The sequence below is a fragment of the Pieris rapae genome, chromosome 16 (genome assembly GCF_905147795.1).
Source record: "Pieris rapae chromosome 16, ilPieRapa1.1, whole genome shotgun sequence".
In the NCBI taxonomy this organism is placed as follows: Eukaryota; Metazoa; Arthropoda; class Insecta; order Lepidoptera; family Pieridae; genus Pieris; species Pieris rapae.
The window spans coordinates 3,443,977-3,462,489 of NC_059524.1; the positions used below are offsets into that span (position 1 = coordinate 3,443,977).

Sequence of the window (18,513 nt, forward strand, 5' to 3'; positions counted from 1 at the left end):
GTAAGGCAGTTATAACAATATTCCAATAGTCATAAATTGGCTGTAAAACTCTTGAAACGTATTGAACTACAACTTTTATAGTTATGTATATATTAAAGTTATGTGTATATGTAAAACTATTAAAATAATCTTTGTGTAACTGAGGAGTTTATTATGTAGCCAATGGTTTGCGTTAAGCAATGGACCAGAATAATGCTTAGTGAAACTCTTGGACATTATTAAAAAGAATATAGAACCATTTTTTTAAACTTAAACGGTATTTTTACATAGTAAATTAGGGCAAATTTTTTTTTGAAACAAAAGAATTTTTTGAATACGCAATACTTAAAGAATTGTTAACTGTTTTAACTTCTATACATATTTATTCTGCAAAGTATCCTGCTATGGAATTCCTTACCACAAGATCAAACGAGCTGGTTTTAAATGTATTTAAAGATCTTCTTTTTGATAGTTTTTCTTCTGCCTCGTAATACAACTTATATATATTAATTGAGAATCAATTAACCCTTGGATTCGATTCTTGTTTTATACATGTAATTATTATTGTATTTAGAGATTACTTAATTTTAGTTATAGTTAGTGTTACATGTTATCTTATGTTATTTATTGTTAATTATTTATTATCTTTTTGTACTTTACCCTCTGTAGGTATTTCTTTTTTTATTATTCCATACTAAGGTTGCCTAAAAGAAAGGCCGCCCTTTGCCTAATAACGTATGTAACCTGCTTTTTTATATATGTGTATGATTTGTATAAGGTAACGAAACATTACATTACCACAAAACCAGTACAATTATCAATAAATCTGCAATGAAATAATGAATCCTATGCAATGTCACGCAAAAGAATTAGGTACGCATATACGTTATCAGCATCGCAAATTTAACATTATATGAAAGTCATTTCCTTACCAGCGTTAAACGGGTTCAAATGTGAAAATGTTAAAATAAAGTGTTGTGTGTAAATGTGCGAGAGGTGATTTCTAGTAGATATGACGTCGCTCAAGCATGGCGTCAACCTGAGCCGGAGGGCTTGCAGGCGAGCGTTTGGTCTCTTCATAGCTGCTGCTTTTTTGACTGTCGCCAACACAAATCCTATTGAAGTAAGTAGACAATAACCCATAATTACAGTAAAAATAAAAAAATTATTCATTTTAAGTTGGTACATCTTTCTTTTCAGGACGCTTTTATTACGTTTGATTTTATGCAAAACAGAACACTACTTAGATTTAAAACTAAGCTGTAATCTTATATCTTCAAACTAGCAATTGTTGTGTATATATATATAATTGGAATCTCGGAATCGGCTCCAACGATTTTCATGAAATTTAGTTATTTATCGATCGAGCTAGGAATAATTTCTAGAAAATGTTACTTTATTCGTGTTTTATCTTTTATTTTTCTGTCGGTAAGATCGAAAAATTATTCATATTTCATTTTATTAGTATGTAATTCGTACTTAAATGTAATTTCCAAAAAACACAATTTATAAAAAAAAAATACTGAGCAAGGAATTAAGGCATCGGTTATTCAGGTACTGTCCTATCCATAACCGAATAGTTAGAAGATAATAAAAGTGCATCATATTAACACTTACGTGTTCTAATACTAATGTTGCATATACATGAAATATTTTATATATAAATTCTTTACGTGTTAATACGTATTTACCGCTACGCCTTTAAAAAATGCAGGGACTGACGAACACCGTAGAATGTTAGTACCTAAACTTATGATTTTGTTGATTTTAATTTTATGTGAATTTGTAGTGCATATTGTATTTTATTAGTTTATAACTTACAACTGACAAGTGAATGGCGTTAAAATGTGCAATTCACTGCATATGTACCATAACTTCCATGCGTAGTTGATTTTAGTACTAAAATTAGTTTTATTCGTAGCCAGCTAGGCACTGTTAGGCCAAGTTCACACGCCAATATCCTGCATGTTTTCTATGTATTCGTTTTTTTAACGTATTTTCACCCGGGTGTTTACACGGTAGATTTTTATTCGTAGATTCGTGTACAATACGAAAAAAACCCGCAGTCTTAACATAGTTGACTCAGTGATAGATCCACGCTTGGTCGTACTATATTGGTTTAATCGAAGGCGCCACCAGAATGTGCCACTATTTATTCGTTAAGACGTATACTGCAAAAAACCGTGCAGGACAATGCCGTGTGTACCTGCCTTAGATTCTTCATACAATTTTGTGGAGAAAGAGAATCGTCGAGGTATTTGTTCGCTGCAGTGTTATTTCTATTATTACGTTATCTTTTTTGTTGTTGCTAACATTGTCATCTCATTATCTTATATAAAATTCTTGTGTCACGGTGTTAGTAACCGAACTCCTGCGAAACGGCTCGACCGATTCTCATGAAATTTTGTGTGCGTATTGGGTAGGTCTGAGAATCAAACAACATCTATTTTTCATCCCCCTAAATGTTAAGTGTGGTCCCACCCCTAATTTTATTTATTTATTTTTTAGACAAAAGTTTTTGTTTTTATTTTTTTACGATACACCATACAAAAATACATGCAACCCTAAATTTTCACCTCTCTACAATCATCCCATATGTTTTTTTTTGTTAATTATAAACTTAAATTTTTTTGCACAAAAACATGGCAAAACAACGTTTGCCGGGTCAGCTAGTAGTTTTATAATAATCATGTGGAGAATATAAAAAGAAACTAAGAGTATTAAATTGATTGATTGAATAAAATGACGCGTATTTAATCAAAATATATAGATTCCATAACTGCTTGTTCCACACAGAGTATACAATTGAAAATTTTCACAAAATTAGTGTGAATTACTCATGGAAGCGATAAACTGATACTCGTTTGAACGTCGTCATATGCCACTCAAGCGTAGACATCTGATTGGCAGGATAAAAATATATAAAAAGCAAAATATATTTTTATTGCACGTGTCCAATCACTTTAACGCTTTCGACCTTGGTCCATAGTATAGTCGATTATACAAATAATTATATGAACAAAACATATGATTATTTTATGTGAAATTTCAGTACCTATATTTTAATAAATACAGAACTTTATTTTATTAACAAGATAAATTAAAAGAGACGTAGAGTAGGATTCCATGTGTCGTATATATACAAGAAATGCCCTAAATCAACCTTTACAATTAAAGACAGTGGGATCGATCAAAACGCCTTATGTTCTGCCCACAGAAATATTCTCTTTACCGATGAAATAATTTTCACGAATGAAGAACACAATAATAAAGCAAAATGATAAAGTGTACGCTCACAGTTTTAAAATATGTGTTGAAGTCGGAAAGGTAGAACGTCATCATCCTGCGTCAGTGATGGTTTGATGGGCCGTGTATTATCAAGGAGTCACTAAACTACATTTTTGTGAAAAAGGTGTAAAAACTTCAGCCAAAGTGTGTCAAGCAATACATTTTGAAAATATATCGAGGACTATCCAACAACATTCTGCACCTGGGCATAAGGCACGAACTACCCAAGCCTGGCTTGATACTAAAATTGCGGAATTTAGCCCAAATTATGGCTTAAATTATGGTTAGTTTTAGAGGACATGTTCTGCTCTGAACGACACGGCGACATTGAGTATTTTATAAAATCTTTGCAATGCAATGGCAAATTTTCCCTTGGAAACATTGCGTATATCCATAGATACGTGGCCAACTAGATCAAATGCCTGTTTGCCAAAGGTGGCCATACCGAATACATATTTTGCTGAGAGTAATAAATGTGTAGGTATACATTTCAATAATATGACATTGCTTCATTAAAAAAATGCATTATCATTTGTAACAAAACTAATGCCTGGGCTTAGCACCTATACTAAGTTCTGTTACAAATTAAATGGAACCTCAGTCAAACTTTTAAACTATTTACCTTAGACAAGGTCTCCGTAACTTGAGATAATTCTCAAGAGTAAATTCCGCGACTAAGCAAGGTCAAGAACGGCAGCTGGCAAGAATTCAGCAAACTGCAACGGTATATTATTCGAACAATGAGAGCAAGTTATATCGATTTTCTAGCTTCCAAACTAATCCTTGCTTTGTAAACTTAGACAATCTTACTTTTAGTTAGTTAATTAGCTAATAAAATTGAAATTAAGCAAATTTAGAGTTCAAAACTGTGTATATAAATATTTTTTCAAATAATTCTTTCACGTTTCCTAAGGTCGCCTTTTATTTCCTGATAATTATTTATTTTAAGTATTTTAAGTCAATCCTATTTTTATTAAGTATTATATAGTAGCAAGCCAATCCTATTTTTATAAGTTTATTTTTTTTAAGTAAGTAAATTATTCCACTTTGAACGCTTTTGTCGTTTCAAACTTATTTTTCCTACTTAGAAGTCATTTCTTTTTATGGATTCAATGTTCAATTTCTAAAACTGTACTTATTTCAATTTACGAAATAATAATTTATTTGATTAGACATGGATTGTAAATATGTTTCTTTAATAAGCCTATACGCCGAATGGACCGAGTTTAGTTAGTCTAAGTGCGGAAACTGAGTGCACCAACCATACCAATTAATATAGACATCTACGTCTATGGTGCTAACGTACCTTCATGTGTATCATAATGTGCGATATCGATCGAATACGTATACATAAATATGTCTAGTCCATGCCTTTCTAATGTATCAGGTCTTCAAACACCAAGTAATGCGTGATATCATTTATATATTTTTTATTTTGGATTTCCTGTAACTTAAATAAATACATATACATTTTATTTACGTGTTTTAGTTGATTGGTATTTTATATGTATATAAAAAAACGTTTCTTAACGGTATTCCAGTTTCTAAAGTTAAAATACAACCAAATCTTTAATTGTAAGTTTTATTCCTACAGAGTACGACAAAATCCAGTCCGTCCATTGCAGTAGATGGGATCTCAACGTATCCGGGGCTTGGCTTTGGGCCCATGGGTCCTGTGGCCCCATTACCCGGAGAGCCGCCGGGGACCCAGTTGCGCCAGAAGCAAGAAATCACCACAGCTACCCCATCAACAGAAGAGCCGAAGAAGGAAAGAACACTTGTAATAGCAGCGTTTGAGTTTCATCGTGTAGAAACACCATTCTTGATTGGATTATGGATTTTCTTTGCGAGTATTGCCAAAATAGGTTAGTAATGTTAATACTATAGCATTATTTACATGGACTACACTGCGAAATAATGTGTTATTGCCTGTATTGTGTAGGGAGGAGGGGGATAAATAATGTTTCTTAAATAAACGTTTAATACTCAGTAAATTTGTTCACGTAACTTCTTATATGAATTACACAAAACAAAATTTGATTTACGGTAGTTGCATAGTTTTCTTTTCATATATTTCAGATGTAAGGTAAATATTTTAAAGGGTCGATTATAGTCATATAAAATATTTTCCTCATCCAAATTACCACATGTTTGATATAAAATTGTTTCTCATTCAATGAATTTTCTTTGAGTCGGAGTTTAGAACACTTTGACAGCTCAGTCGAGATTTTCTTCGTCTTTTCACAGAGGATTTCTTATGTTTACTCTTTATAAAACATTTTCGTGAGCTCGAAGTGCACAAAATGCTTTGCGATTTTCTTCTTTTCTTATTTGAGTCTTTTTTTGTAGTTATACAGTACTCCAAAATAGGGTCTTTCAAATAACAATTTGCTACAATTGGAGAGATTCTTGGCCGGAAACCTGTATTTATTTCGGAATGTGGTATTCTATCCGTACCGTGAGAAGGACAGTGGCTGTCGATTTCAAGAGAGCTGGTGGAAATTGAGGTCCGTTCACCACCAGAGACAGGGTTTGTGTACTTATCCTCATATCGAAGGGTATGATAATTAGAGAAATAATTGCCCGTTTGCCCGTTATCTTCTTCAAATGAAACGTTTGATGTATTTGATTGTATCAAAGTACTGCATGGACTTCGTTTATTACGAAATTGACAACCAACATCTCTAATATACACGATAACATCTTCGCTCTTACTTTTCTTTGTCGTCTGAGCGTTGTCACACATACATTCAGCGCAGTCATATTGGCACGATTTATTGGTCGGAGGACATGTGCATGACATCGGGGATTGCTTATTGGTTGGCGATTGTTTATTGGTTTGATAAGGTGAGAATGTTGGGGATGTACGAGTCAGCTTTGGTGTCAAGAAAAAAGTAGGTTCATACTCGTTGGCATATTCACAAGGATTGTGAGTTGCACGGAAGTGTTGCTGGATATTATTACCCACTGAATCGTGCTGATAGACTGGTACATACGCAGGAGTGGAGCACATGTGATGGCATTTAAGACTATCTTCTTCGTTTAGCGGTTTATTTACCAGCTCATCATAGTCGATTGTCTTTGAAAAAGGGATACACAGAGGTAAATTTACACAACGAGGCCGATGAAGACATGGTGGGATGTACTCGCAGTTGTTACTTAGTACTCTCATTCTTTGGCAGGAAGGGACCACCGTGCATGGAGGATGATGTCTACAAGCTTTTGTGATTTTGATTGTTCTATTATTTTTGATTTTGGATTCCATTTTAAAACATTTAGTATTATTTGCGAAATGTTGTTCAGATGGCAGTAATTGGCACACCGGCACCAGTTCACATGGGGGGTCATGACTACATACGTCTCCATCAACCTTACTTCTTTGGCTAAAACTACTTACATATGACTGTTGACCAGGAGAGGTATTTTCCTGTATATGAGGGAAAATCATATGATCGTCTTCTTCTGGTATATTTGGTATTTCAATTCTCTCCTTACATTTTGGGCATATAACTTGCCTCGATTTCTTATAACATTTTTGCTTGGGACTATGATTGCACCTCATTTCATGATATGTATGCTTGGATATGTTTTTATGGTAAATAGATTGGGGTGAATTTTGATTGGAGACTCGCGCTATATTGTATTCCGGAAGCATCTCGCTTGTTGTGGGACTAGTGACTCTATCCACAAGATTCTTGATATTATCTTTTGTGGTATTTTTTTTATAATGAGACGCTGTATTTTTTATAGATGTAACTTGATTTGATGCTGTCACTGTTTTACTATTTTTAGCTAAATCCGTTAGAGACTTTTTATCTGTGCAAGGACAAGCATATGAAAATAATTGACAAGGACAAGGATCATCACCACTTTTATCGTTGTTTTTTAGTCTTCTTCTTCTTTCTTCTGACATCGGTTTAGTATACTCGGTTTTGTATTTAGAATATGACCAAAATTTCTGATCCCTTTCATTAAAACGTGGAATATTCGGGGCTGAATAATCAGTAGTATTTAAAAACATATCCGAAGAAATAAGCGAGTTGCTGTTTGTAGGCTTTTTTATTCTTCTATTAATGTTTACACTGTCTTTTGGTGCGATTTTTGCCTGGACTTCTGTGGTACATTCTTGGACAATAGCTTTCGACTTTGCATCAAAACCAGTACTGTTATAGCTTTTCTTTGTATTATCGAATAAAATGTTATTAGTGGACACTCCGAAGTCAGCAACACAGTGATATGAGTGCCTCTTTGCTAAATTATCCAGATCATAGAATAATGTGCTGGTCGAACGAACGACTGATTTGTCACTGGATCTTTTGTTTAATGCATGATACTTTTCACTTGTGACATATGGTGTTTGATAAACTCTAATAGATTCTCTTACCTGGGAATACTTTCTGTGGGGATCGCCAGAAATTTCATAAATAGGACATGTTTTTTTATGTTTTGTATGATGACCATCATTTCGATTAGGTGCATAAATATCGTAAATACTTGTATGGGACTTAGCCGTGTGAAGTCTTGCGTTACAAGACGAATCTAGCACGACTGGCATGCTGGTGACATATTAATATATTTTTTAATTTTAAGAATTAAATTTACACCAAAAACTCACATTTCGCGATTAAAAGAACGACTAGACTAGAATTTTTTATAAGTTTACTACATTTGCAATGGGATTTAAACTTTTAGTGACAAATGTGACATATTTCATTTGTCAGATAAAATATTTAATACAGACGAAAATAAATAAAAAATAAAGACTAAAAATTTTATTTGGTACATATATTGTATTTATTAAATCCATTATCCACGTAGAACTCAATTAAAACTTCTTTTTCAGGATTCCACATGGCTCCTAAACTATCAAAAATGTTCCCGGAATCCTGTCTCCTTATATTCGTGGGGGTGCTAATTGGGGCCCTGCTGCTAAGCACTCATAGTGTCCACGTACAGCCACTCACACCAGACACATTCTTTCTCTACATGCTCCCACCAATAATCCTGGACGCTGGCTACTTTATGCCCAATAGGTTATTCTTCGACCACTTGGGTACAATACTTCTGTTCGCCGTTGTTGGAACAGTGTTCAATACATTGACTATTGGTGAGTCTTAAAAGCAAATATGTATAATTAAAGGTGCTACAATTTCATCCAAAATATTAACTGCCTCAGTAGTAGAGTAGAGAATGGCGTAGACATTTCCATTTGTTTTATTGATACTAAAACGACATGTTTTGAGAGGAATCGAATATCGAAAATTGTTTCCACGTTTTACGCACTGTAAATAAACCAAGAGCATTATTTAGCGTATGCGTAAATTAAACTTGTATTATACCCACGTTAAGGGTATTCGAGATAACTGTAAGTACGTTATATTTTTTCCTCGTAATTTGATTATTTTTTCACCTTCCATGTTGTGCATAGATAAAAGATTACAGATTGATGAATATAAAAAAGATTCAGCTTGTACTCGAACACAACACTAATTTGAAGCTATCTGTAACACTGTGGATATAAATAGAAAATACTTCAAGTAATTTTCTCTCTTCTAAATAGATAATAGACGACGAATAGATATTAGAAGCTCCTAATTAAATACAACCTTCTTCGCTATTTATTCGAACCATGACTACAAATTGACGGTATGTTTGTAGGTCTATCCCTCTGGGCGTGTGGACAAACAGGCATGTTTGCATTCCAAACCCCGCTATTGGACATGTTACTGTTCGGAGCTTTAATATCGGCTGTGGACCCGGTCGCCGTGTTGGCTGTGTTCGAAGAAATTCATGTAGACGAAATCTTGTATATAGTAGTGTTTGGAGAATCCCTTTTGAACGACGCAGTAACCGTCGTTTTATATCACATGTTCGAGGCTTATACGTACGTATCACGTGACAGTTCCCACACTTCACTATTGATTGTACGGATTTGTTCTATTTTTTATGTTTGTCCTATCTATGGAGGCTCGTAATGACACATTTCTGCGTCAAATTGAGAGCTGTAGACAAGTAGGTGAACCTAAGCCTACAATAACATTAAAACGTGTTCAGATGGATAGTTTAGGGTGCCTAAATAAGAGGTCATGGCTGTAGGTAGAGCTTGAAACAGGCCATCGATGTTTTATCTACCCCTATCTAGTCGCGACTTCGAAACTTATAATCTTATACATTGTTAACGTATAGCGCCTAAACCCAATAACCTATCTCAATCCATTTCTGACCATCTGAGATAGACATCATAATTCAAATATTGGTAAAAGTGTGCCAATAACCAATCAAGGAATTGTAATAGCTATCTGTCGATACAAGCTAAACACGGTAGTTCGGATCGGTGCAGGTGTATAAAAATGAAGTCAACTGTGCCAATACCCTATCTTAACATTTTAACTTACACCAGTTTTAAAAATAGACTTGTATATTTTAATATTAGTTGTACGGTTTTATTTACTTTATTTGGTTTATATTGATTATCAAATATGAGTGTAAAGAGCGAAGAGATTTCATTCTATCCGTCGCCGAAAATGGATTGACTTTGTAGGGTTTGGTTATTGGGATGCAAATCAATCGATTGTGAATTAATTATTGGGTTCGGGCGTTAAAGTACAATTGAATGGGGGTTAGTTTCCTCTCTGTATCTCACAGATATTGATTACACAATGTATTATTGCACTGTGCGAGTCTTTGGCACATAGAAAATAAAGTCATAGCCAGCTCAAACGTATAAACAGGGTTCAGAATCGCATGCTTCATCACTTGGCTAACACTGATGTGTGACAGAAGATCATACTATTACTGACAATGTCATATTTTCCCGCCGGAATTAGAACTATGAAACGTTTGGTGCTTTGAACATTTTTTTTTATAGAACAGGGGGCAAACTGGCAGGAGGCTCACCTGATGTTATGATATCGCCGCTCATGGACACTCTCAATGCCAGAGGGCTCGCGAAAGAAATAATACATACATATATATTAAGAATACATACATTTATATATTGTTATTGAATGACAAAGCCCATTATTTGTTATGAAAAAAATGATTTTCATTTCGTTAATGCTTAAGTTAGTTATTAACGAATAAGTGTTAATGTAAATAAATAAACTCCAGTTTTGATTAGAAATAACATTCAGTAGCTGTGAGGTTTATAATATGTTACAATAACGGGTTTACAATTAAAAACACTGGTGATTTAAATTCTGTTTGTATTGCAGTGAAATGGGACCATCAAAATTGATGTATACAGACTTTCTCGCCGGTTTCGGGTCATTTATAGTAGTTGCCTTCGGTGGGACATGTATTGGGGTGGTGTGGGGTTTTGCAACTGGCCTCGTAACACGCTTCACCAATGAAGTTAGAGTTATTGAACCAATTTTCATCTTTGTAATGGCGTATCTAGCGTATTTAAACGCTGAAATGTTTCATATGAGCGGGATACTTGCGTGAGTAAAATTTTAATAATTACATTTTTTTTTAATGGATTACTTACATTAATGCTATTAAACCCGATTTAAAATGTTTTATTTACTGTATGATTTTATATTTACGTCAATCATAAACAAGACGTAGAATAATGTTTGTCAAATTGTAAATTATGTAGACAAAATAAAAGTTTTCTATCCAGGTACCAAATCGGGACATTTAATTTAATTAATTGAATGTTATACACCTTTATAATTAAAACACGCTTCTTTTATACTTAACTATGAAACCCGATACACGTTGTCCGGTACACATTAATTAAGAAAAAAACAACTTATTGCAAAATTAAAATCACCAATCCACTAGAATACAAAAGTTTCATCAAAATCTGTCCAAAGCTTACAAGTTTAACACACGCACAGAAGATTTATAAAGATTTAGCCGAACGAAAAGAACAATTTAAAAGACGACAAATATAATTTACTAACATTAGCTTCGTTTCCTCAATTCAATTTAACGTTTGTGTAATAAATTTTGTTTCAGAATCACATTTTGCGGGATCACAATGAAGAATTATGTCGAAGGAAATATATCGCACAAATCTCACACAACAATTAAATATACGATGAAAATGTTGTCATCATCATCGGAAACTATTATTTTTATGTTCCTCGGGGTTGCCACTGTCAATAATAATCATGTTTGGAACACTTGGTTTGTTCTATTGACCATAGTTTTCTGTTCCGTGTTTCGTATTATAGGTATGTATTTTGTTGATAGCTGCTGCCATCAAACGAATTAGCAATTTTAAACACAACTTTGATACAATTAAAATAAGCACGTTGATATAGTGAAAAACTACCATTCTGTTTTGTACAAATGCAAATCTAATCATAAATATTGCAAAAAACAAGTTTTGTTTAATATGCGCCCTTTGATTGAGACACTTCTTAGGTTGAGTTTCAGAGTCGATACTTAGCGCAAACTATGTATTTCGAAATTCAATCCGTTTTTGATATACGGGAGTTAATTACTTAGAGCTAATTCTCGACTTTGTATTTGACCTTTAACCGTAAGTTTCCTCTGAGCGATAGCCCGCGCAAAAATGCAAGCTTATTTTAAATAAACTTAAATGAATTATATGTGTATTAATGTTTTCAGGAGTGTATATATTAAGCGCCGTAGCAAATAAGTTTAGATTGCACAAATTAAAAACTGTTGAAAAGTTCGTCATGTCTTACGGAGGTAAGTTTACCTGTGAATAATTTAAATAAATCCCTAAAATATTTCTGACACGCTTACAACTTTGTTTACTCATTAATTACTTCATGATTTATGAAGAGCATGGTGTAATGGTTCCAGCTTACATGTATCTTACAAGATACATGTTAATTGTACTTAATGAAGAAGAGTTGCCAGTTCTGTTGCCTTTTCTGCCTCAAAAGCCGGCTGTTTTTTTTACAGAAAAATAATTATCTGCTTCTACAGAAAAATTAAGAATAATTGAATTTCGTTTTTCTTGTTTTGCATACAAATGTAACACTGGCGTTACAACCTACTTACCAATTTAACTTAATACCTTCGCTTCAGACTTCTGTATATGTATCGGTATAAGCTTTTAATGCTATTTTCCTTCTTTCTACGAGCGAGCGCACAAAAGCAGAAAACTCGTTTGAATCGCATCCCTGATTAAAAGGCGCACGATGAAACCTGGGCCAACATTGATCAAATCTGCATACTATATTAAAACTCAAAGAGATTTTTACTCTAGGTTTAAGGGGTGCGGTGGCATTTGCATTGGTGCTATTAATAGACCCAAAAGTGGTGAAACTGCAACCCATGTTTGTGACGACCACTATAGCGGTTATCTATTTCACTGTCTTCATACAAGGCATCACGATTAAACCATTGGTGAAGATACTCAACGTGAAAACTGTGGAGAAACGCAAACCGACAATGAACGAGAGGATTCATGAAAGGGTATTTCTATATCTATGGTTTTATGTATCACATATACAAAATTACAAAACAATAAATTTTATAACAGGTGGTCTCTTTTGGTTTCAGTCAAGTTATGTTAATGATTTTTGGATCCTTAGATTTAGAGTTTATTTTTTTTTAGGTTTTCCGGTTCAATATTTTTAATTCGACTGATATTTTCTATAAAAGATAATCATTGATATGGGAACTTTAGAATTATTATTTTATTAATTTGGAAGTGTATTAAGTAATAACAAGACGCACATACTTACACAAAGAGTCAATATAATTCAATTTGATTTATATTTTATTAAACACCACGATATTATACGTATCGTGAAGTATGTAAAATAACCATTTTCAGTTAAGTTTTTTTTAATAATTCGTAATTATGTATAAAAATGTATTTTTTTTATAGTTTATGGATCACCTCATGGCAGGCATTGAAGATATTTTAGGAAAACATGGCAATCACCATATACGTGATAAGTTCAAGAGGTTCGATAATCGGTTTATAAGGCCATTTTTACTACGTAATTATCAGGTAATTGATATTTATGAAAAAGTATACTTTTGTAAAAAAACTAGCAATTTCAAAGAGTGACGAATAGTTTACTGCCAGTAATTCTCGTCTGTTTTACGCCCTTGACTTAAGAACCGGCAGTAAATGTAACTTTATACCGATTATTTTTCTACTGATATTCGTACATTAAGATACGATACATGAATAAATGATATTTTAATTTTGCTTCTGACGAAGTCCTTGCTATATGTGCATTTCATCTAAATGCATCCTTGCATTGTTGTAATCACGCAATATGACAGGATATGAAAATAAAGTAAAATCATGACGTAAAATTCAAAGTATATTCTGTCTCATGAAACTCAGTATTGTAATAAATTCCATATTCAATCTACCAAACAGAATCAAAAAAAGTCAAAGCTTGCGTACAATTAAACGAAAATATAAGTTTTCCACAGATTACATGTACATGTTGCTTGGTTAAAAGGAGTTTTTATCTTTTGATAGGGTGCCGAGCCAAAGATTCTAGAGACATATTCCAAGTTGGCCATGAGAGATGCCATAGAGTACATGCAGAGAAACGCCTCAACCATTGGAAACATCTCCGGCGCTGAGTCAATGTCGGCTATATTTAAGAATTATACTAATGCCAATTTAAATGGAAGGTTCGTCTTCTCCAAATCAGATCTCTCTAATCTCTTCTGATTTCTTGATAGTAGTAGTAGAATGTCCACAATTTCTAGTGCAAAGCATTATAAAAAAAAATATTTGTGCCTAAGGGGTTTATATAAGGAGAGTCTTTTGCTGCTCTTGTAATTCTTAATACAGCCTGGAACAAATGCGTACTTTATTTTTATTTATTTATTATTAGTATACATAATCTTAAATAGAAAGAAGTTGGTGTGGTGGAAACACAAACTGGACTGGAGTTTTTCTTTCCACCAGGATATCGAACATGGTTAAATAATTAACTTATATAGATATTAAGGCCAGTGACATATACACTATAACATTTTTACCATTAAACCATCAAAACATTGACTCTCCATAGATAGCCGACTTAGATAATGGTTACTACAGATAATGCTCTTTGCAATTCTGATCTCATTATAACGTAGCACCTTCATGCATTTACCAGATCAATAAACACCTACATATTGTGTTTAATTATTTCATACTATTAAATTAATTTCATACTATTAGATAATTTGGTATATAATAATTGTGAACTCTGCCGTGTTTAAAAATTATAAAATACTGCCATAAAATACATCTATGCAAATTTTAGTTTTTGAATAAATATGTATTCTTTCAAACTACAGGTCGTAAGAACGACTCGTATTTGCATATCGAACCATTAAATTATGGCTTATTTTAAAAATATAAGACATTCTGTTGTTATGTACTTCGTTTACTTTTCCATTTATCGACTAATCAATATTGTTTTTATTGTTTTGCAGTCCAAGTTTCAGTCAATTAGATTCGTCTACGTGGAACATAGACATGCAGGAATTGGAATATAATCCGTCCAAAAAGGATCTGACCGATGCCAGAATTCACCACCTACTCGCTGAAGAGTTGTGTAAACCTTATAGACGGGTAACTATTTCAAACAAAACAATGATTCGTTTTCAGCAAATGGTTCAGCGCCCATTGGTAACATCTGCAAGCTTTAAATACTATACCACTAATCGGATACATTTTTATTATCAAAAATAGTAGTTAAATAAATTTTCAATATTTAAATGGCTATAAATTTGGTTTTCCCATTTCAAGTGTCCGCTGCAAACTTAAACGCGTAGAGAATAAGATACATGTATAGAGTGTATATTTAATATAATATATTGTATATTTTGTAATGTTTAGTGGCAAATAAATAATATTTTATTGTTATAGTTTCGTAGTAACAACTAATGTTGTTACAAATTTTCGGTTATTACAGCATCGTCGTTTGAGCTACAGCCGTCACGCTGTGAACGACCGCGATTTGGGCATGCAAGTGAATTACAAAACGCACATGAATATACGTCGATTAGTCGGTGACAGAAAACATCACCACAAGCGCAGTAAGCGTGGGAAACAGGTAAGGGTAAATACATCTTTTTATCTCAATTATTTAAAAATAGCTAGTTGGTAAATAAAAATGGAGAAGATGACTTTTTTATTGTTGATTCAAATTTGGAATGTGAATATTGTTAGTCAATGATTAAGTTACCAAAGAGATCGTTAACATTTTATGAAAATATTACTGGCTGTCAAAATAAAAAAATATAACCCATATCTAAATGTATCTACTAAAACTATTTCTTAGTTCTATGAATTGTTCAAGAGAATTAAATGCATTAAACGATAAGCTATTGATATGAAGATCTACTTTCTATTAGTCTAATTTTTGCAGATCTGTGCCAAGTATGTTTTCATCGATTTCGCTAGGCAACTCTTGTTCTAAATATTCATTTTTCGAACTCGCTTAAAATAAAGAAAAGACGCGTTCCAAAAAACTGTGTAAATGTGTTTACTTTTACACAGTTTTTTGGAACGCGCATTCCTTCCTTTGTTATTGTTTGTACGTTCCCAGTTAATTTCTAATGACGCAATATTGTCTTGGGTTTTTATTATAATTATCATATAGATAAAAAAAGGTTTATAATAGTGTGGTTTTTCGCGTACCGTAAATAATTAATAGGACACATTTTTATATTTATGAGTTTTATAAAATAACGTTTGTCATTTGTTTTGAAATATGTACTTGAATAACGCTAACAACATAATTATTTATTAAAGAGATTGAGTTGTTAAGACTTCTGTCGCCAATATCTTTTTGAAATTGGAACCTACATCTTTCTGTTGCGTTAATCTACATTATCTATGAAGACGTTAATATATTTAGGTCGATTATTTGATATAAGCAACATATATTGTTCCAAGGGTATAAATTATATTTTGGAACGTCGCCAGGAAAGACGATCCGTATGACGAATAATGAAGTCATTTTCGTTTGTAAATGATTCCTTTTATATATCTATAAAGAAATACTGTTAAGATTGATTAATTTCGTAATCCTACAGCTTACAAAAAAAGCAATACTAAAGAGAACGATATATATTCAAACAAAAAGGTTCTAACATTAACGAAAGGAAAAATAATATTATACATTTAACTAAGTGATACCTTATACGGCTGTGTTGTATGATATTGTAAAAATGAGGGTAGTATTTTCACGTACATGTGTGTATTTGGGGTATACTCATTATGCAGGTTTTATTATCGTTATGAGGAAAGATTATCTCATATAAACTCTTTTTTCAGGATGGCAAAAATGTCTCCTTCCCTGAATTCCAGCAAAATGGTTCGGCCAAACAGTTCACGCACGGTAAAAAAAAGTATTATAGATTAGGTACTTAAATAAATTACTTACTAATATCACGAGTATCAGTCGCATGCACGCGTTGGTTTTGGATATTATTTTATTAGTTACGCCATAGATGATTTTGTTGCGACTATGTTGTGCTTTTTACACAAACTACTCGTTTTAGATATGCTTTTTTATGTTAACCGCAGCTAAGTTTTAGTTTCGCACGTGCTCACAATAAAATTCTTAAATAAACATTACACACAGTAGTATGTTAATATCTTGGATGTTGAGTGAATCTTTCCTTTCAGATTATATTGATGAAGTGTTGCAAGAAGATGATGAGACTCCACGGCGAGATGATGATGGTGGTATAACCTTCACTGCCAAATCTCCACGTAGGTATTTTGCATGACTGGTCCCTTTGAATTTAAACTTGTATAAAGTTTGTAATCCACTTCGTATTATCGCGGGAGTACATTATCTGGTAAACTTTTTGGGTCGATATAAAAATCATATATCTTAAACATGCCTATATATGCGTATAACAAATAAATAATTATTTATTAATATTACAGTTATTATAAGAGTAAATTATTTCATTTTTAAAGTCTATATATATATATATATATCATTTTTGAGATCGATATTATTGAATAGATACTCCGTATTGAGTAGGACCGTTTCAATGAAATATAATTTCAGTACGGTAATTATTGTTATATATTAATTACTGATTACAAAAATGTTGTCTTGAATATTGCAATTAAAATAAAATTAGTCCAAGTTTGAATTCAAAATTTGATGTTGTGAATACTAGTTTGCTGCTTAATTACTTTTTTTTAATAAAGTTTTTATATCAGAGGATACCCTTGTTCTTAAAGTAAATTATACAATAATTGAACATTCTTTTCAAGTATATTTATTTATTTTTGCCTAATATTTTAAGCATGCTTAATGGTAATAATTTTTCTTTGATACGAATATAAATAATTTGTGCTTCTAACAGCACAGTGTTTTTATTTGTGCTCAACGCTTGTTATTTTTATTATAGCTAATTACTTCCGCCATTTAACTAACTATTTGCCATACTTTTAATTGCTCTTTTCGCTTGTTCAATATCATTTGTTTCATTGTTTTCTTTCCCTTCTGGCATTCTTCATGACACAACTGGTAATTTTGGCAACTGGAAACAGCTGGATTTAAAGAAGTCAGTCCCACGTCCTCTCATAAGGAAAATAGTAGTTCTCTCCTGAACCAATTAGCAAATTTGCCCGGATTTAACCCTTTGAAGGCAAGGATCGTTAAACAATACGTTAAGACCCCAGAGGAAATTCTACCGACGGCTGTTGAAAAGTCATTACCATGGAGAAGAGACCGATCTACTTACAACTTTGGTATGTGGACGAAACGTAGTTGGCACTTCTTGACCGCTTCTCAGAATTTTGTTTTCGCGATGTTCTTTTGTTTCTCTTGTTCTACTTTCAATTTTGTTTATTATTATATGTTTATTGTATTATATAGGTTAAACTTAACACTTCGCTTTACGAAAGTCGCTTTTGTCGTTGCGCATGGGTATCGTAAGTATATTTTTGGTTTTATTATTAGAACAAGAAACAGCACTAATTCATTAACATGCCATTTTCGTAATCACTACATATTATGTATTAAGAACTGCATTTCCATTGAAATGTTGCCAAAATTAAATTTAGCGGCGCGTACTTGTATGTACGTTCGCATATGACACATCTTCTAATGACTGATTTTCTTTTAGTACCTAACGAAGATATACTTGAAGAAGATGAAAGGAGAATGTCGGATGACACCGGTAACTGCAATTTTTCATGTCCTTTTTCCGAAAAATCTTTTACTATTATTGTCGTATCGTAACATTGGATTAGTGTAGCATATTATATTGCTAGTGATTGAAGCAATTGCTGTAAAACTAAAGCCAAGTAATATTATTGTT

The 18,513-nt window shown here is 32.8% G+C and overlaps 2 protein-coding genes across 10 annotated transcripts in view; one reads left to right on the forward strand and one right to left on the reverse strand.

Annotated features, from left to right (window-relative positions):
* Positions 1-18,513, forward strand: part of LOC110998084 (sodium/hydrogen exchanger 3) — a 31,516-nt gene that overhangs the window by 10,205 nt on the left and 2,798 nt on the right. For 2 of the 9 annotated variants that reach the window (XM_022266528.2, XM_022266529.2), the window contains exons 2-17: positions 915-1,102; positions 4,862-5,132; positions 8,111-8,374; positions 8,926-9,151; positions 10,482-10,709; positions 11,233-11,450; positions 11,851-11,934; positions 12,461-12,669; positions 13,088-13,213; positions 13,700-13,857; positions 14,653-14,791; positions 15,135-15,281; positions 16,502-16,589; positions 16,856-16,942; positions 17,741-17,941; positions 18,319-18,372. In XM_022266528.2, the coding sequence (XP_022122220.2) occupies positions 992-1,102; positions 4,862-5,132; positions 8,111-8,374; positions 8,926-9,151; positions 10,482-10,709; positions 11,233-11,450; positions 11,851-11,934; positions 12,461-12,669; positions 13,088-13,213; positions 13,700-13,857; positions 14,653-14,791; positions 15,135-15,281; positions 16,502-16,589; positions 16,856-16,942; positions 17,741-17,941; positions 18,319-18,372 (2,611 nt within the window). In that variant the 5' untranslated portion in view covers positions 915-991. Of the gene's footprint in view, positions 1-898; positions 1,103-4,861; positions 5,133-8,110; positions 8,375-8,925; positions 9,152-10,481; positions 10,710-11,232; positions 11,451-11,850; positions 11,935-12,460; positions 12,670-13,087; positions 13,214-13,699; positions 13,858-14,652; positions 14,792-15,134; positions 15,282-16,501; positions 16,590-16,855; positions 16,943-17,740; positions 17,942-18,318; positions 18,373-18,513 lie in introns of those variants that run through there. The other 7 variants (XM_045631644.1, XM_022266532.2, XM_022266531.2 and 4 more) reach the window with 7 other exon arrangements.
* LOC110998085 lies at positions 5,370-7,939 on the reverse strand. Its single transcript, XM_022266539.2, has one exon. The coding sequence runs from the start codon at positions 7,820-7,822 to the stop codon at positions 5,441-5,443; it is 2,382 nt and encodes a 793-aa protein (XP_022122231.2). The 5' UTR covers positions 7,823-7,939; the 3' UTR covers positions 5,370-5,440.